This window comes from Lampetra fluviatilis, chromosome 6, assembly GCF_964198595.1.
Source record: "Lampetra fluviatilis chromosome 6, kcLamFluv1.1, whole genome shotgun sequence".
In the NCBI taxonomy this organism is placed as follows: domain Eukaryota; kingdom Metazoa; phylum Chordata; class Hyperoartia; order Petromyzontiformes; family Petromyzontidae; genus Lampetra; species Lampetra fluviatilis.
The window spans coordinates 7,925,168-7,946,034 of record NC_136280.1 but is presented as its reverse complement, the minus strand read 5'-3'; the positions used below and the strand labels follow the sequence as shown (position 1 = coordinate 7,946,034).

The 20,867-nt window shown below is 42.1% G+C and overlaps 1 protein-coding gene across 4 annotated transcripts in view; it reads right to left on the bottom strand.

Moving 5' to 3' along the window:
* Positions 1–10,528: 10,528 nt before the first annotated feature.
* Positions 10,529–20,867, bottom strand: part of PI4KA (phosphatidylinositol 4-kinase alpha) — a 67,913-nt gene continuing 57,574 nt past the window's right edge. For all 4 annotated transcript variants that reach the window (XM_078857652.1, XM_078857653.1, XM_078857654.1 and 1 more), the window contains 15 exons: positions 19,809–19,976; positions 19,043–19,096; positions 18,555–18,675; positions 18,125–18,254; positions 17,369–17,439; positions 17,138–17,210; positions 16,756–16,826; positions 16,470–16,582; positions 16,173–16,277; positions 15,094–15,219; positions 13,999–14,119; positions 13,150–13,309; positions 12,076–12,165; positions 11,667–11,750; positions 10,529–11,207 (listed from right to left, as the gene is read on the bottom strand). In XM_078857652.1, coding sequence (XP_078713778.1) covers positions 11,156–11,207; positions 11,667–11,750; positions 12,076–12,165; positions 13,150–13,309; positions 13,999–14,119; positions 15,094–15,219; positions 16,173–16,277; positions 16,470–16,582; positions 16,756–16,826; positions 17,138–17,210; positions 17,369–17,439; positions 18,125–18,254; positions 18,555–18,675; positions 19,043–19,096; positions 19,809–19,976 — 1,539 coding nt within the window. In that variant the 3' untranslated portion in view covers positions 10,529–11,155. The remainder of the gene's footprint in view (positions 11,208–11,666; positions 11,751–12,075; positions 12,166–13,149; positions 13,310–13,998; positions 14,120–15,093; positions 15,220–16,172; positions 16,278–16,469; positions 16,583–16,755; positions 16,827–17,137; positions 17,211–17,368; positions 17,440–18,124; positions 18,255–18,554; positions 18,676–19,042; positions 19,097–19,808; positions 19,977–20,867) is intronic.

The window sequence follows — 20,867 nt, the reverse complement described above, 5'->3', positions numbered from 1 at the left end:
TCATTTGAGGCTGAGTCGACCTCAGGTGGACACGCACACACAATGTGGCACAGCACACGACTATGTGTATACATTTAATAATAATAAAAACAATAAATATTTCACACACGTTTGAAAGCGTATTTTATACGCCGACGTCTGTCTATCGTTTGTTTGTTAAGATGATCGCTTAGGATCGGGTTAAAAATACCAGGGCAGCGGTATCCATAGTGAGGCGACAACACCAACACACACTACGCCCTCTTGTTTACCATCATCCTGAGACTTGGTCAACAGGGCTCTCGGCAGGAGGTCGACGTGCTGATGCAGGCAATTAAGACGGCGTTCTTCTGGGCATTCGCTCTGGCATGCACTACTACTCGGAGCCTTTGCTATCCCTCCCTCAAAGGTAAACAGGGCGTCTAACAAGCACACCACGGCGTGGGTATTTTAAGCTATAGCCGGTGCCAGCCAGTGGACAATTAATTGACCCCGGAAAGTGAAGTCTCTAGACAAGTGAGATTTTGCAGGATGAATGTTTCGCAATTTTTTTTTCAGATTTTGATGGCTCTTTGTTGTTGTACTTTAAACGCGCGTTTAGAGTATTTGGCTGCGATACATTTACACGTGTCTAAGCCACTTCGTTGGGCTACCATTTGTGGCCAGGTCGCTTCTGAAAAAGGGCCATTTCGCTCAGTGGGCCTTAGCTGGTATTAAAAATAAAATAAATAGTTTATAGTTTAGTGTTATAATGGTATGCGTGTGTTTTAATCATCTGTGGTTGCAGTTGAATACATGAGTAAATAATTGCGGAGTCATGAAACCAGTTTCCCAGATGTGCACATTATTTTGAAGCAAGTATCAGAGGCAGGAGTAATAATGAAGTTTGTTTCATTCCATCCGGGTTTAAAAAAAACATCATTAAATGTTGGACTTCAACAGAATATAAAATAAATGTAACGTCAACTAAGAACAATTATGCACGTAAATAATAATGGCAGTATTTTCTTCTAACTGATGCAAACGTAACATTTTAACAAAAGTTATTGTACATTATAAACTGTTGTGCCATTTATGAATACAAATTTATAACATAACCACGGGAAGATTAAATGTGAGCAGGACGCTATAGCATATGACTTGCTAATATACTATATTATTAAATGTCTTTGTTTCATGTTCAATAAATCACATTTTCTCGGGCACGAGCGGTGGTGGAGTGGTTCGTACACTGCACGATTAACTCGGTGAGCTGAGTTCGATTCCTGTCCATGGCTCGCATCACTGAACCAGTCTTGGGTCCCCTCTTTAGCAACCTACACTGACCAGTGTGGTGAAGTATGGTCAAACAATCCTCATGACTGACACAGTGTGGGGAGGCCTTCATCCAGCCATGGATTGACCAAGGGCTTAAGTTATTATTTTATTAAGTGAGAATTAATTAAGACAACCAACACAATTTACACAAACTGATGATACGATTAACACAAAATTCTCACACCAAACCAAATTATAGGGTACTAAAATGTGAAATCTTTCAACCTTTCAATACCATGCATATGCAGTAAGCGACATGGTCGCTTGTTGCAAATTTTTAAAATAAATTGAAAACTAATTTAATCTTTCCACAAATAAAATGATTCTCGCACAACCCATCAGCCGCACGGCCTTCTGGGAGTGCGTAATTTCAGCAGCATTGTTTCGAGACGAGCAAACTCTGAACCGGTTTTGACATACATATACAATGTCAAAGTATACAGCTGCAACTTACGACTACTGAAATTATTGAATAATCTACATTTGTAATTCCCAGAATACATGTCTCCATGCAGTGCACTAATCATCTTATGTTCTAAACGATTGTCTTCATCAGTGTCCTTGTTTCCGATCCATGGCATAGAAGGTAACGCGGACGCCTGTGCGCTGCTTTTCATTCAATATCGGCTCTTTGTCAACAAAGTGAGTACGTCTGAACATTTGTTATCACGCACGGTCATGAGACCAGTCTGTCACGAATGCTCACGTACCAATCTCTTATAGAATAACAACAACACTATTTTTATTCTGTCGCCAAAACTGGCTCAGACTCAAGGACTGACCCCGGTTGCTGGCTCAAGATCTTCAGGCTGGAGACTCCCCTCCACACAGTGCCGGATTAAGCTGGTGCGGAGCCTGTAGCATATGCTATAAAAAGGCTCTAAATTTTAAAAAAAACACGTAAATATAAAACACATTTTTAACTTGCATAGTGAAGTAATTGTATTTTTTCGTTTGCTATACAGCCACAGATATGACAAATCTCTAACCTTAAACACCCAGTCGTTCATAAAAGTTGAAGGCGGTATAGTACTATAGTAATAGAGCAAGTGCAGAATCACTGAACCGGAATTAATAGCTTTAAAGCATTTAGCGCGGGGCCCTTGAAAGTGCGGGGCCCGTAGCTACTACTTATGTAGCTACTACATATGTAGCGACTTTTGCGACGACGATAATCCGGCATTGCTTCCCCAGCGCTCGCCGTATCGCCGCGCGAGGTTTGCGCGCATGCAGGTTCCAGCAGTAGCAGCAGCAGCAGCAGGATCGCCATGAGCTTGCGAATCGTACGTCACACTGTCGAAAAGTACTCCATACCCGTTCTCGCTGTTCGCTTTGTTTCATCGGTTTCATCCAGGTCCGCCTGGAATATTCTCTCGAGGTGTAACACACGCTGATGTGAATTCCCTTTTTTCGGCACCTCCAACGACGATTCGCCCTTGTGTTGTTTTGGGCCACGATTACACCCCCGTGAATTTTTAATTAGCGGTTAATTATAGTGCCCTTCCAAAAATGTTAGCAAATACAGGGGGCTACATCGATGATACCTGCCTCTATACCTATCATCCTAATGAGCCTCTAAGGAAATGCAAACGGTTCTTATAGGGCCGCCTGGGCTATTTACCGAAGCCTTTTGCACGCTATCGCACCTGGCTAATGGTCATTGTGCACATTGCAACGTGGGGTCACACACATGGCAGTGTCGCTGATAGAATTAGTGGAGACTCCTGGCGATGCGCTCTTGCTCGTGCTCATGGCGTGCTTAGCCACCTCGATCGTCACGTCGAACCTGATTCTGATCGCGGCCTTCGTGAACTCGAGAGCCCTATTGAAACAAAACAACTATCTCTACACCCTGAGCCTCGCCATTAGTGATTTTCTCGTCGGTGCCGGATTTTTTTACAACGGCCTCTACGATGTCAAGGACGAGTTTGGTCCTGCATACAGCCCGCCGATTGTCATTCCGGTCATTCACGGTGTATCCCTGCTGACTCTGCTCGCTTCCATGCTCGATAGGTATTACGCCGTGCATTCGCCTTTTAAGTACGTGGAAAAAATTAGTCGTGGGAAAACCATGCTAATCATCGGTTTCACTTGGATCGTGCCGCTTGTGACGTTACTCATGAACTCGAACATGTCAACGTCTTCGAAGCTCACTTACAAAGCTTACTCAACCACCGCTGTCAGCATATTCCTCCTCGTGGTCATGGTGGTGATCAACACCAGAATCTACATAACCACCAGGCGTCAGCAAAGTCGCGAGCCTGGAGCAGAATCCAAGGCGCGCGCGGCTCATCTCGTCATCATCGCGTCCACAATGTTCATCATTCTCTGGATGCCCAGCCTAATCGGCATGGCGATATGCGCAGGATTTAACATGTGCATATCAGCGCCCTACAATGCCAAAAACCCGCTCAACACCTTGCGGATTCTGAACACCCTGAGCACGCCCGTCATCTTTTTGATTGGAAGCAAATTGACCAGAGCGTCTCTGAAGGAGCTGGCTCTGCGTCTGCGTTGCAAAAGGTTAACTTTTATAGTTATCTTCTGGCTATTAACCTCTCTCTGACTTTACACGTGTTTTTCCCTTCCCCACGTTTACACCGTTACACACACATGTATCCCATGTAACTTTGCAGTGTTTAGAACTCCGTTCTGCTTGTATACTGTCTCCCTCCTGGTTTGATTTAAACGGTGATGTGTATGCTCTGACCCATAATTCTCCACAATGACACGGAATGCATTTGTGTGCAATAATTGCTATTTGCGTTGAACAGGGCCGGCCCCATTGTTGAAATGGAGTGCTTTTGCCAATAACATTTGGCAACTAAGCTGCATTTGTTTAACAAGCCTTAATCTACTCATGAGACCCAGACGGTCACACCCGGTCCAGGGTATGCTTGCTTAAACATATGCTGCTGATTAGCCAATAGGCAGATGGACTAAAACGTATGTTTGCTATATATTTGGAGTGTTTGGGACAAGTGCTGTTAATGGGCACCTATCGAGGCTGGCACGATACACAAGGAAGTAATATGATTAGCAAACACGCCTTGCTGAATGCCTCCTCAGCGCTGATGTGTGAACGTTTGAGGCTGAGTATATCTATAGCAAGACCTAAGACCTGTTCAGATCTTAAACTCACATCACTGGGTTTCGTAGCGCAGTGGACAAACCTACTCCGCCACCACTCTCCATCAGTTACACGTGCACACACCCGGGTCGTGTAATTAGCTGCACAAAGGCACACGGCGCTTAATTGTGGCACCGTGAATGCTGGCTTTGGTGTAAACTCGCGAAATCTCTGACGGGAAATTAAGCTGTTAAGGAAGGTGATGAGTTAATTCCTGTTCTCAATTTGGCACTCCGGTCATCCTCGTAGCGGCTTTTCGCTGGAAATCGAACTAAGTCGGTCACTGCATTGGACGCTTTCAGATGCGCTTCTGCGGCCGTCTGGAACGCTCTTTCTTCCAAAATTAGGAAGCCACTGGAGTTATGCACTTTTAAATCTAGATTGAAAACTAATTTCTTCATTCATACGTTTAAGCAAAACGCAAGTGAAATGTCTTTGTCACAAGCCCATTTGAAAAATGACAATATCGTTTCTGTGTATTGAATGAAGATGCTGGCGTTAATACAAATAACCATATTTTACAGATCCGTTTCACCATCGACTGCATGCACCACATGAATCCATGCATGAAGAGTTGAAGACATCATCAATAACTTTTACCTTCAATCTCAAAACTACGAACCACATAAAAAGTCTTTTCCTGAGCAGTGTGAACCCCACAAGGACAGAGGAGGCAGTGAGTATATAACTTTAGATCTGTAATTTCTTAAGCGTTCATGATTTACTGTCTAACAGTCACTGTGTGTGAATTAAACTTCGTTGTGTTAATTACTCGTAGTGGAGACCGATTCACCCCCCCCCGCTAATAATCGCCAGACTTTTGTCAATGCACTTCGAGACATGAAGGCATCCGCGTTCCGTGGTCGCTGTGTCGGTTCATTGTGGTCATTTGACCATGCTGGTTAGACGAGGTTGGTGAATGCACGCTCAAGGACGGGTTAAGATAACGTCTCGCCACCGATGTTAGCCATGGCCAAGAATTTAATTCAGGTGGCCGGGTTCGTGGCAGGTCGTGTACTATCTATTGCGCTACCGCTTGGCTCACATAGATCTTGAACACATTAAAGTACATTGAGTCTTACACAGGAATCGATTGATACATGTAAATGTTCTTAAATAGTTTTGTGTTTTTAATGAGCCATTAAATATCAATCGGGGAATATTTTAAACCGAAACTTTAATGGGATAATTACGTAAAGGATTTACATTGTGAAAATTAACTCATTTCCAGTACTGTAATTCAAATTAAAATGAATTAGCTTGGTCAGCCACAAAAATAAGCGATAGCATGAATTTTTGCCTAAAATCTTGATGGATGGAATATGGAATTAAGTTTACCGTTCCACAATGTTTAAACAATAAGGGTATAAGAACAATTCAACCTCGGGCCAACACTTTCCGCCCATCCCCACAGCAATTCGATTAATGTTTTTTGGTATTTTACCACCTCACTTGCATTGTTTTTATTTTGTTTCACGTTTAGTTTTGTTTGCTGACCGAGCCTAAATGTAACAGCGTAGGATTTGCTAAATCTAAAAAAAAATATTCTTACCTGCACAACGCAAAATTCGACATTAAGCCAATTAATCAATGCAACTTTACTCCTCAAGTAGAAAGCCAGCGTTGAATGCTTATCCGTTGTATTTTCTTTTTTTTAACGAGAGCCGAGGATTATATCTACAAAGATTACAGGGGCTTCCTTGAACACAGTATACAGGACGTCCATGAAGGTATCATCCATTACTAAACAATACGTATACATTAACCTGAGCTTGGAGAACTAAAATGACACAAGGGCAGACGTGGTAGCGTGCAGATGATATCGCATCAGTGTCAGCCCTCTATACATCCACATGTCAAACGTGGCACTGGTGACTCACATCACGTTGGGATTTGAGAGTCGCAGGTATTCACCAACATTGCGAGTGCGATTCTAATCGAATTGCTGTTGGAAGATCACTCACGGTCTTTTGTTTACAAAATGCTTCACTACGACGTGAAAACGTTGCCAATATTTCAACCACGCAGTCCAAACCGCTAATTATCTGGGCGCTGGTAGCACGCACCTACGACCTGGCACCCTGGGTGCAAGGGTTTGGTAGATCACACAGATTTGTGATACTCCCGAACTCGCTGGCTTGCATGGTCGTGATGCCCTGGCTTACCACGGTTACACAGTACTCTACAGCAAGTATATATTCATTTCTGCCTGCATTTCATCTGTCTGAGGATTGAGTGTTACTCCCCCACGCATGCATGCGTTTTCTCTGGGTACTCCGATATCCTCCCAACCACTCATTAACGGAGTTGACCAAACATCCGAATATAGGGCCACAGAGCTTGGGCAATTGTTTCCGTCGGTTTGCCTACCCTGCTTGTCTGTTGCCGTCCGTGCCTCTGAACCTCACCAAAACTGTGCGTGTTCGAAATTAAAGGATCTATTGTATATATATTAATGTATTCATATTCGTTAATAATGGATGCTACTTTTTATTCAAGAACGAAACAGGATGATGTCTCCACAAAGCTGGAGGTCGCCTGATGATGCTCGTTGTAATTACTGGCAAATAGTCATACTCGAATTATTAATCTTGTGGGTTTACTCTCCAACACACCGGTGTGCTGTACCAGTAACAAATTGCCACGTTCTGTTTACGTGACAAACCTTACTATTTGGCTGTGTTGGGTGGTGGCGGGTTTAACGACACATTTATATATTTACGTGATCTAACCCCAAAAAAACCTATATTATGGATGATACTTTCATAGGAACCTTGTATATGTGAATGGGCGAATACGAAATCCTGTACTAAAATGAGTTGTGACTCAAAACCACAAAACAGGAATGCACTTGAGGATAGTTTATTTTTATTATTAAGATGTAAATGTTTAAACAAACATTATGAAGATAAAAAAAATGGGAGCATTCGATCTTAAACGATTCACCTGCTAAAATAAATGCGACGCTCACGAATGGGATTATCTAAACATCTCAGCGTGAAACGCCCACGGAAAAAACACACCAGTCCTGAGACTCGGTGCGTGGGTAACAAATGGATAAATGATGGACATTAAAGCTGTGGGTGTTAAATGAATGTGCTAATCCCACCTGTGTGTACTTTGTATCGGATGGAAATGTTGAACGCAAAGGTGTTGTGTCTCTTGAGGCTTGGCGGGCCTGTTATTGCCGTGTCGAGGAACGTCTGTTGACCACATTGCAAGAAAATAAATGACCACACAAAGGGACTTCCCTACATCGCTTTGCATGATGGCTCCTTGTTCAGATACAGAGTCTAGACTCTAGACTCTTTGATTTTCCTGTCCTAACCATTACAACGGGCAATTAATTCGTACGTAAAATGTTGAAGTAAATAAAAACGTCGGGGGAAAAAAGACTTTGTGAATTTTGCAACACTATTGTATAATTGTATAATTACTGTCACCAGTACGAGCATACTTCGTATAAATTACGTTCTGATGGTTTTGTTAGGAAAACAAAGAAGTTTGCAAACATTTCTAAAAACACATTCCTGCGGAGGGAGCTGGTAGGAACGTTGGGTTGCTCGGTCAATAGCCAGGGTCAACGGCGGTGTGGTGTATCCCGCAAATATGCCCGACTGTGAGGGCGGGCACAAGCCGGCGTGAGTAGGTTAAACGTTGAGTTTTATAAGGGCACCCACGGGGTGACCAGCCTCTCCCCACCCAGCCCCTCCCCACCCAGCCCCACCCCACCCAGCCCCTCCCCACCCTCCCTACCCAGCCCCTCCCCGCCCCTCCCCACCCTCCCCACCCAGCCCCTCCCTGCACGACGGACGGACACAATAATCCCCTGTGGGCTGATGGAACCAGGAGGTTCCTACCAGTATAATATATCCTTCAACCAAGCGCGCACTTGCGGGCACAGACAGGGTTAAAACCCATTGGTTGCTGCCGTTGAATCATCACAATGCCCTATGACTCATACGTGTTTTGTCACCGAGCTGTGTGAGCTCGTGATTGGTTGGGGGGGTCTCCCTTCCTCTCCAATGGCCATGAGGCAGCCCGGCGGCAATAGGCGGCGCCTACACGCGGAGTGCCGGTGAGGTCTTGGGAGTGGGGCTCATATCTCGTGAGCCACGCCACGAGTGGGGGACGTTGCTGTCACGCATTGTAGAACATAATGCCGAGTGCGAGCGAGGCTTTGTTCTTTAAACGCCACTGAAGGCAAAACAAACGTTGGTCTCCATAATGCAGGGTTTTATTTTGGGTTAGATCGCGTAAATATATAAATGTGTCGTTAAACCCGCCACCACCCGACACGGCCTATTAGTCAGGTTTGTCACGTTAACAGAACGTGGCCAATTCGTCACTAGTGCAGCACACCGGTGTGTTGGGAGACTAAAGCCACAACGTTTACAATCTGAGTACGACGTTTTGCCAGGATTTACAACTAGCTTCATCAGGCGACAGCCAGATTTGTGGGATTGTGATAAACGTTTGTCTGTCAGCCCGTCTGGCTTTACTAAATTCGCACATTCCATGCTTCCAAATGCGGTTGACAAATGTGTATATTACTGAGTGTTTGTCACGTGGAAACATGAACACAAACGTTTGGTCATTGCCTGCCGTGATGAATGCGTATCGGTCATTCAGCCGCTTGACTGGAATACTGATGCTGCCCACATTGAGATAAACACGAGGCATCGTTTGTGGGAGGCTGGGTTTGGTAAAACAACGATCAAGGTTCACATTGAAACAATACATATTGAATAAACTGATCACACTGCTATACAGTTACATTTATCTTAAAATGACTGCGGCCATTCCTATAGGCTAGTTTTGGCGGAGCGGTGCCGTCATGGCTCGAGTGCTGAGCTACTAACCAGGCCACCTGAGGGGCCTGCGTTGTCAGCTGAAGGCAACCCAACAAAAGCCATTCTACCGGATTATTGCTGCAATGTCTATGCTCCCTACCTTCACCAACCGGCACTGACCAGCATCGTCCAATAACCTCCACGGCTGACACACTGTGGGGAGGCCTTCATCCAGCAGTTAGATTGATACTGAGCTAAACGATTAATTTTTTTAGTTTTCTATTTTTAGTTATTTTGCTTCATATTTTTTTTAAATATAAAGTCACCCCACAGCATACATTAAAGCATTAGCGGCGTACTGGTCAACCATATGGCGGTGTTTTGTGGCTGATGAGCTCCGCGCTAAAAATACGATTTTGCCGTATCTGCGGAGAGACCACCAAGGAAGTATCGTGTGTGGTATCGTGTGCCATTGCGTGAGTCAGAGCACGTAATTGCCGGTTGTTTGGATGAAGGAAATCCCACACGGAGGCTGTCCCTTATTACTTCAAGAGCAGGCAATTACAAATTGCGCTCCACTGGGCATTAATTCCAACGCTGAAAGTTTTGAGAATCAAAGAACTTTTTCATCAAGGAATGCAAGTCGTCTAACAAGCGAGGCCCGCGTGGATTTGAAGCTTGACGCCGGTGAAGGTTTTGGTGTAATTCGGTGATGCGAGGTGCTGACCTTTCAAGGACAAACATGTCTGAAAACAAGTATTCCTTGAAGGAGGCAGATATTCAAAGATAATTATTTTACATAAAGAACTGCTGGTTTGATAAATCGGTTAAACTAAAAGACACGTAAACACACACAATCGGCCTAGGTTATAATTATTTTAAGGCCAAAAGCAAATCACTAAGTGCACCCGATCTTGGAAGCAAAGCTGACTTGGATGGGTAACGACCAGGACTTGCCAGATGTTTAAAGCATGGTACTGCGAGGTGATTTGGAGATGGTAGTTGAGTAATGGATTCTTGAGTCTGTGTCTGACTTTCGTTACCACCTCCTATATGTGGTGAGCTCTCTCTGGGTTTTCTGGTTTCCCTGCACATGCTGAACACATGTTAATTGAATTGGCCAAATAATCAAATTCCAGACCCTCCTGAAAAAAAATATTTAGAGTTGTTAAAAATTTCCTGGGTAAATAATAATTGGAATTAATCCCTCAAGTAATGTTCAGACCTATGAAAAGTCTATAAACTGTTTGATATACTGACACAAGCGAGGGCATACTGTACAGACAAAAGTTTACACGTATTGTGATCAAAGAGTGGTCGCTTTTATTATTTTGTACATTTTTAGAACAATGCCGGTATTTGTCACAGATATATTTTCTAATTATATTTTATTCTCAAGAAAGTTTCATATCACAAGTTTAATTTAAAACAATATTTGCACACTCATAATTTTACTGTAAACTACTGAACAATCTACAACACCTTTTTGATATGTTTGACATATAAAATAAAAGGTGAGGAAAACTATAGGGTTCATGATATATCACCAGACATGTAAAACCAAGCACGCATTGATCTTTTGAAGAAACAAAACATGAACGGGAGTTGCTACAGGTGTTTTTTTTGTTCGCAATCACGGGATGAAGTTTCAAGAATCGTAACAAGAGGTTTGTGCAAAGTGCTTCGAAATTACGTCTATCATTTTGTAACTTAAGAGCTATACAACGAACTACAATTTCATGCAAAGTACATCTGTTTCATCACCTATTTTAAGATGGAATAAATGATAATTAGTTTATCATGCTCTTGGCCTGAACTAAGGCGGCATGGAAAAGAATGTGAGTAGGAAGTCATAATTTCAAAATAATTAGGGAGGTAAAGATCCTTTATTACAACGAAACAAGAAAGTGCAAAGCTCCAACGTGTGAACATTCAGCTAATATGGAATCTGATTTTGGTAGTACTGAATCATGTCGTACGTCTTACTCCTGTGAACACAGAAAGAAAGGGCGGTGAGCAAAACGGTCAAGATATCATCTTGTAGAATGTAAGAAAACAAGTCTTTAAATTGTAAACTATTTTAAGGAAAATTTTCGATTTAAAGCTTTCGTGACTGCAGGGATTCATCTTCTTGGTTCTTTCGGTAAAGTCCAGATGCTGTCTTTCCGACAGACCTGTTCTTCACCTGAGGACGGCTGCTTGCGTTGTGGCCGAAACGTCGTGAGAATTATTTTATTGTTTTATTTTTATTATTTTTTTATTTTTTTTTTATTTCCCTTCTACGTGACTTTACCGAAAGAACCAAGAAGATATTTTAAGGAATGTGAATTCAATTAAAGAAACAGTACGAAAATATGCAATGCTCAGGTGATTTCACAAACGCATCTGGATCAACAGGCGTTCAAGGATGAGAACACGAACACACACGAGTGAAAGGTAACAGGTACCTGTTGCTGAGGAAGCAGTTCTGGATTATTTTGATCATGTAATTTGCTGCATCTCGCTCGCTCTGGTTTGGTGCAAATCGTTGTCTGTTTAGGGAATCAAATAAAGGCAAATGTGAACCACAATTCTAAATGGTCATTACTTTTGCTTCAACACTGGCAAGAATTGATCTGCTCTTAATAATACGGTTACGGCATCTTTACCTTCTGCAGGTAACCAAATTCTGCACGATTTTAATTGTGCTCAACAACCTTTTCAGAAGAACGTATGACATCTGTGGGTTATCTGTGGAACTTTCTAACTGAAAATGTGGTGGGTACTCCATCCTAGAACATATAAGGCATATTCATATATATTAAATGCTACAACGAACGTCAATGCTTCAGTGTAAAGCCATGTACTTGTTCTTACTTAAGAAGCTTGATGGTCTGGCCTCTGAAACATGGCAGACCAGTATCAAGCATGAGGGCCACCAAAGAAATGACTGCATCCATGTATGGTCTGTTAATGAAAGAATATACAGAAAATTAAGTTCATACCAACAGCAATCAATATTACAAATCTTGTAACACTAACATTATTTTAGCATGCTGTAATGTTTATTGCACGTAAAAATGGAGAAAAAACAGGATGAGAAACGTAATGTGATTGCAATCTGTTGACGGTTGAATATTTAGGCATTAATTGACTTCTCAGGAGTAATAAAAGGCCTACTTGTATCAAAGAACATGCCCGAGTTAGAGGTACCACGTTGACTGTAAAAAAAACATTTACTATTAATTAAAAAAGTAAGTGGACCTGGATGGCCTATTGCACAAGGGCCTGCCAATTTAAATGTTCATTCCAATGATTCCAAGAAATGCTCGATTTTCAGTCTCACCCAATGTAAAAGCCAAATAATATTCAAAATATATTTTCTTTTCCCCATTTTAATTGTGATTGTACAATCGTTGTCATTGCCACGAGGCAAAGTATCCGTTCGGATCTCTCGCAGAGCAGCGCAACCCTTTGTGTTTGAGCAGTGCTTCTCAACATTTTTTATTCTGCGGCACACTTTCAAACTTGCTCCATATCTTCACGGCGCACTGCTTGCCCAACTCTGGGTGTTGGGCACGAGGGGGTTGAGAGGGGTGGGGGCTGACACTGCAACCAATGGTGAGGGGAGGGCAGGAGGTCTGCGGTGGGGGTGGGATCGGCCACTGAATGGCATGAAGAGTTTGACTGTCCTAGCTTGCGAAATGTGAGGTTATTCGATAATTCTGAAAATAACACGGCACAACAGGCACACTGGTTGCGTAGCATTGTGTTACAGATTGGCCCACAGAAGTGGATATCACAGATATACCTCCGAAATGCCTTCTCGTTACCTCTGGACAATCAACTCACTGCACAATCCTGAACCCCGGTTCAATCAGCGCTTGGAAACTCTGAGCCACTCGGCCACCTCAAAACTAAACAACTCTCAAATAACGCAGTAACTTGTACCTGACGGCCAGGTATCCGCGGACACACATTTCCATGAACCACTTGAATGGGGTGGCCTCCATTTTGCCACCCATGATCATCACCATCTCGTCCGTGAGCTTGATGTCTGGCTCCCAGCCGAGGTTTCCGCCCGGGGAGCTCTCAAACATGAACCCAAAATCTAACACACAAGCACAGACACAGATATGTTTCAAGTGACATTTGTTTAACCAGGTCAGGACTCAAGAGACCAAGGCAGTCTGATCCAGAGGATTGACTTGGGGCATTAGTCTGCCAGTAGAGGGTGATGGTTGCGGTGTATAATCCTAATTGAGTAATTTGCAGGTAATTTTAGATTTGGCAGATGTGAACCCTGAATCCAGCACACAATGGCTTACTTTTGCCAATGACTTCAGAGAGATTCGACCCATGAAGTTGTGAAAAAAGCAGTGAACACAAGGACATGTCACCATTCTAAAGATAGAACATGTAGCGTACATGGACTCCTATTCTTTGGTTCTTTCGGTAAAGTCACGTAGATAGAAATATTAAAATGAAAAAAAAACTCACGACATTTCGAGCGCAACACAAGCGGTCGTCATCAGGCACCTGATGGCTTTTATTATTTTAATTTGATTATTTCTATCTACGTGACTTTACCGAAAGGACCAGAGAATATGAATTCCTGCAGTCACGAACGCTTTAAATAAAAATTTAGTAAGTTAACTGTTTAGTAACGCAATACGCAAAAATGCATTTCTGTGATAATGTACCACTCTAAAGTGAAACCACACTTTTACTTTTCCAATACTGCTTGACAATCATCGCAGTGCACTGAGCACACAAGTACACAATGCAATTGTCTCGTACCGATGTGAATGAGATGCCCCTGGCTGTCCAACATGATGTTTCCATTGTGGCGGTCTTTAATCTGAAGGAGGAAGAGAAGCAGGCTGTACGCTGCCATGCTGCGGATGAAATTGTAACGAGCCTGTGGAACAACAAATATAAAGCGGTGAACGGTTACAAATTTCACGACAGACGCACCACAACAGCCTAGACAATACACGTAGAGTCAATTTAATAAAGTGATGAATGCTCATATTTAGCATGGCAGAAATAATTTTACTCAAGCAGTGTTAATTAGTTCCCGCACCTCCAACTAGCACAGTTGGCTACGTATGGTGCTAAATCATTTCAACATACACATATTTTGATTTAAAGCTTTCGTGACTGCAGGGATTCATATTCTTGGTTCTTTCGGTAAAGTCACGTAGAAGGGAAATAATAAAAATATAAAACAATAAAAATTCTCACGACGTTTCGACTGCAACACAAGCAATCATCATCACCTGATGATTGTTGAATATTTTTATTATTTTATTATTTCCCTTCTACGTGACTTTACCGAAAGAACCAAGAATATACACACATTTATTATGGTAATTTAACGACAATCGAAACATCCCATTTTGTCCCGAAAATGTAGTCTACAGCATGACCGCACACCATGTTGTAACACTGTAACGTCTTAAGAGTACTCTAAAAGTAGCAATAACCATTTTAGCTCTTTAGTATTACTTAAGGCTCTGAATAAAGGTCCAAAGGCAACTCAATACCACCCCCTGGTGTATCTAATTGGTATTGACAAAGACGAGAGGAATACGATAAAATAAATATATGCACAAAAGGTCTCATTCTGCAACCACCAGATTGGCCTGAATGATTGGTAAGGTACAAAACGATTCCTCAGTACAATTACCATAATGATATAATTAAGCCTGTACGAGTTAACTGATAATGACAATACACATTCAGAGATTATATCAATACAACTCAACCATGTGTTGGTAGTGGAGGACTATTGGTGATGGCATGACTATACGTGTTCACCGTTATAATAGCTTGGTGAAACAGATGTTTTGTCTATCTATTAATTGTATGAACATGAGAGAGATTGCTCACTTTTTGGAAGGCCTCCGTGGACTCGTCTCCGTACTGGTTTCGGAAGTACTCGTACATTCCGATGTCTGTCTGGCGACCCAGCTGGTCACGGGACTTGCAGTCTGGGATGCACTCTATGACACCACACTGAGGGCAAACACGCAACAGCCTTGAGCATTACCAATAGAGAGAAGGGAGTCAAATCAACCAAACACGTGAGATTATATGTTGTCTTCTTGGTTCTTTCGGTAAAGTCACGTAGAAGGGAAATAATAAAATAATAAAATAAAACATAATAAAATAATTCTCACGACGTATCGGCCACAACGCAAGCAGCCGTCCTCAGGTAAAGACAGCGTCTGAAGACGCTGTCTGAAGACGCTGTCTGAAGACGCTGTCTTTACCTGACAGACCTGTTCTTCTTCAGACGCTGTCTTTCCGACAGACCTGTTCTTCACCTGAGGACGGCTGCTTGCGTTGTGGCCGAAACGTCGTGAGAATTATTTTATTATGTTTTATTTTTAGTATTTTATTATTTTCCTTCTACGTGACTTTACCGAAAGAACCAAGAAGATGAATCCCTGCAGTCACGAAAGCTTTAAATCGAAATTATATGTTGTGTTTGATAAAGATAAATTCTACGCATGCTCTAATAGCTGTTTACATAGCTAAGATAGTTTAGGCCAGTGGTTCTTAACCTTTACTGCAGCCTGCACTGATTTGGTTCTCAATCGTAAGAAAATTATGTTACTAAATACAAAGCAGTTGTAGTTACTTGCCCATGCTTAATTTACGCTTTTGATTAATTACCTTCTAAACAAAATCTGGCCAAGTCTCGCACCCCCAGAAAGGGCATCTCGCACCCCCAGGGGGTGCGTGTACCCCAGGTTAAGAACCACTGGTTTAGCCCAACATATACGTGTTTAATTGTAGTTAATAAACACTTGCATTTTTAAGGAATGTAAATATTCCAGACTTTCTGTGAGTGCTCATGAATGCATTCAGTTATGCTTCAATGGTCCATGTTACAGCTGAGCTATTAATCTCGAAACATATATTTTTTAGCAAAATGCCAACAATCAAACGCTGTTATCACTGACCCCAGGAGAAGTGGCCACCACTCGATATGGAAACACAAACAGATCCATCCCAACGAGCTGGAAAATATTCTTGAAGAGCCCTATGATCTGAAGGGCCAGCATGTCCTGTGTTACAAAGAATAACGGCAAGGACAAATAATGGATGAGCATAGGACTACGATAATTAACACGCTGTTATTTTCAGTAAGACAGCACTGCAAATGACACATTCAATCTGTATTGTAAGTAAAAGTGTTTCATTGCATAACACGTAGTGGTAACGAAAGTTGAGGAATTGCATCACACACACACACAGACCTGTCTGCAGTCATCTCCGACTTTGAAGATTGCTGCCTGCCAGTAAATGTCCTCATTTACCTTCCTCTTGTCATCACCAGTGCCGGATATCGACTCTCGCCGGCACATCAAACCTGGTGTTTTTCAAAAGCGGAAGAGGAAACGGGTTTTAATGAGAGTGAGCGTATTCATGGATACAAGTTCTGGTACTTGATCTTGAAGGAAGCCAACCATTAAGAATCTGTCCGTTGATTGCAATACACAAGTTGGAAATGCAGCATTACAAACATTTTGGCACTTCCTGTACCTTCTTTTTCGAGCTCTGAAACGCCGCATCGCTTGACTTTAAACTTGGCCAGGTACGGCGCTTTAGCCGCGCTGAAACAAAACAATGGTGGCAGATGAACACATCGACCGCCAAGCCATTCGTACCACGATGTGAAATCATGGCCGAGTATCAGCAAGCCCAATGTATAGCAATCCCAGAATCCCCAGCCAATTCCAAACCGTTAGTGTCACTATTATATACAGTATATGTATATATTAGGAATACCGGTATTTATGTACAGGTCTGTATATTTGACAATTCTGGACAAAAAGGGGGTTTGGTTCAATTGAAATGTAAAGTGTTAACTTATCCGCTATATATTTGTTGAACATAAACGCAAAGCAAATATACCAGCACTCACCTTTGCATGGGCAACCCGGACTGGTAGTCAATATCCAGCACTATAGCTTCAGGGTTACTTGGAAGGTAGCAACCTGTCATGAAAGAACAAACATTCACTCATACACTTCTTCCAAAGTTTGTCAAATATGCAATATTAGGGTCATCAAACCGATTCGAAAGTTTAGGCCTTCCCTTAATTTCTACTCACACATTTCTGAATGTCAGCAATGAAAGCGACGTTTTGTATTACCTGGTTCAAGGTTGATTTCAGACAATGCCTTCAAACAGGCAGCTTTTCTCTCTGCGCCCTTTGGATAGGGTCTGTAATGAAATATAATTTTTTGCTCACTGTTATATCATTAAAGTATGAGGGCAACAACATTTTGTATACATTACAATAACCAAATAATTTTAAAAGTTTAATTATCTACTCCAGTTCGCAAAAACACATAAAAGTGTATGTAATTAGGTACAAAAAATACCATAATAAACATTATTTAAAAAAGGTAACTAATTTCAGTTTAAGGCAAACAGCTTTCATCATAATTTCAACTTGTAACATACACAGTATTCATTAACTCTCGTAGAGACTGACTCAAGAGGCACGGGGAACCACAGACAAGCAGGAAGGCAGCCAAACGATGAGCCGGTGCCAACAATTGCCCAAGCTCTGCTATATAATCGAGGTATTATCGGCCACTTAAAGAGCATTAAGATTTTGAAGGAGACTGGAGCACCCAGAGAAAACCCACGTGTGCGACGGGGAAACACCTATCTCATACAGATAGAACAGGTGGAGCCCACATTTGTTCTGTATTGCCTTCTCTTGACAAACAAGGGTACGCCCACTGTAAGGGAGTAATCGCAACATTTGTGCGATCTACCAACTCAGTATTTGATTACAGGTGAGCGCCACCACTGCCCGGGTGATATTCAGAGGTTTTCTATTTTCCTAGTGCCCTATACTGAAGTCCATTTTAGAATTCCACAGATTTACGGAGCATACTTGATGATGGCTGACACATTGGTGATCTTGTTGAAGAAGTCGAACTCGCGCTGGTAAAACTCTTTCGCTGGACCGGACAGCGCATTTGTGATCTCATCGACCAGGCTCTCCAGAGTTTCCCCAATCTCCACTGAAAACGGACACGGTCACAACACATTCACCGTCATAAGATGGGATGAATGTACCATCAAACCAATCCTCAATTTATTCCTATCACCCTACGGATCAATACATATCATAAAAAACACAAGGGACGAACAACCATTTTCCGTCCATAATCAACATGTGAAGAAGCGGCAATCCAGCAGAAAACAATGGCTCAGGAGAGACAATCGGGTGCTGAAAACGAGAGAAAGTATTTTTAAAAGAGAAACTAATTAATGGACAAGACAAGGAAGGACTTAAGTCCGATATTATAACTGGCGCAAACCATCTTTTGTGTGGCCTTCCTCATCTGAGAAGATGTTGGTCTTCATGTTCCATATGAACTGGTGGGCGAGCAGTTGAGATTTTTTCGCAGCCCAGAGTATGTACTCTCTTACGTACCCCATCTGTGAAACACGGGGAGTAGTTTGCACTCAAGAACCAACATTTGTGTACACGCTGTCAAAAATGTCCATGTAATTATGATTATGAAATTCATTAGCACAAGAAACATACTCTTAGGTTACTTCGGTAAAGTCCGTCACCTGATGACGGACGCTTTTGTTGCGCCCGAAACGTCGTGATTTATTATTTTATTTCTATTATTTCTATTATTTTTATTATTTATTTTTACCTACGTGACTTTACCGAAAAAACCTAAGAGCATGAATCCTTGCAGTCACGAAAGCTTCAAATCTAGACACAAGAATCATGTTTTATTACATTGGTAATAAAGAAGTCCCTTGGCAGAGAATATTCAGCTGTGCAACTCACCGTGTCATACCGAACTGCCTGGACAATCTGGGGAATGTAAAACAGGATAGCATCCTGGAAAGAAAGACACACATTTGACACAAACTTTAGTGTTGCAAATCATGAAGCATGTCGTGAAGAAAATTTAGAAATTTGTAATTAACTTGGGTGTGTGCTAACATAGTGACACATTTCATTAACCAATATAATAATGCATTAAATATGTAAACAACTGAAAGAATAACACAAACCTGCCATCAGAGAGACGGTAGTTTTAAATAGATTGCCATGCATATTGAACACACAAACTGCAGTGTGGCCAATGCACGAATAAAACAAAATCCACCAAATCTTATTCCAATTGTGCCATTGGTGCCATGCCATGAAACAAACTATACTTTCAAAAGTCTCGCAAAGCAGTGCAACACCTTGTGTTAGAGAAGTGTCTGCAGGAGATTCTATTACAGTACTACTTCTTGCACGCTCCAGGGGCGCTATATTTTCCTACCATGCCATGCATGGCAGTGTCAGGCATGGCGTTTCCTAAATGAAGTGTCCAACCAAATGTAATAGAAATTTATTTTAGTGAGCAGGCTGTGACCATTAACTCACTATATTTGAAAACCCAGTTTCATCACAGGGGGCTGCCTGGATTCGACCACAGGATCATAGGTACCGGCCAAGTGCTCTGACCTCCGAAATCTTTCGGGGCAACTCTCGGCAAAATTGCGCTGATCTCTTTTGTGCTCGTCAGAAAGTGTGACGTGCAAGAGGAACTGTGGATTACCGGCGGAAAGGAGCGCAGCACCCTCACGGCGTATTGCGCCGTGAGCGGATGCGGTGGGTAGAGGCGTGAGAAGTACGACAGCGCCGTAGGGGGGTCGGTCGGGGCCCAGCACAGAATGTGGCTGAGCTCCGGCGCGTCGGCCTCCACTGTGTGCTCCGTGACCAAGAACTGAAACAACGACATGCCCATTTAATACAATGAAGCCACTGCGCTTGGATTAATAAGAGTAATTCCACATGTTTGTCCACGAAAAGCTGAGTCTCAAGACACTATATACTCTTAGTTTTTTGCAGTAAAGTCACGTAGGTAAAAAAAATGAAATTTAAATTAATAAAAATAAAATAATTATTATTATTAATTTTAATTAAAAAAATTTACCTACGTGACTTTACCGAAAAAACTAAGAGTATGAATCCTTGCAGTCACGAAAGCTTCAAATCTAGAATCTCAAGACACTCTTTCTGTATTGGAATTTTTTGGCCAATTATCTTCACGAGTGTTTTGCACGTGAGAGGGAAAACTGGAATACCCAGAGAAAAATCCGTGCACGGGTCATCTCAAAATCTATCTCTGTGCTGCGATCTTTTAGCCGCTTCACAGCCTAAGTCTACAACGCCTGGCATTCCCAGGCAGTCTCACATCCAAGCACTAACCAGGCTCCGTCCTGGATATCTTCCACAACACAGTAAAACCTTGGATTGCGAGTAACTTGGTCTGCGAGTGTTTTGCAAGACGAGCTAAATTTTAAAATAATTATTAATTTGATAAACGAGCGAGGTCTTGCAATACGAGTAGTACGTGTATACGCTTTGTCTGCCGAGCGTCACGTGATCACAACTGATATACGAGTGCTTTGATATACGAGTGCTTTGGATTACAAACACGTTTCCGGAACGAATTATGCTCACAATCCAAGGTTTTACTGAATAATGATTTTGGGTAATTCAGGATGATTATGTTTTTTTTTAGAATGGATGAAGTGTAATCACAGAATGTATTTACCATACAAATGGGCTGACTTGTATATGTACAAACTAAATGTTTAAACAGACTAATTGA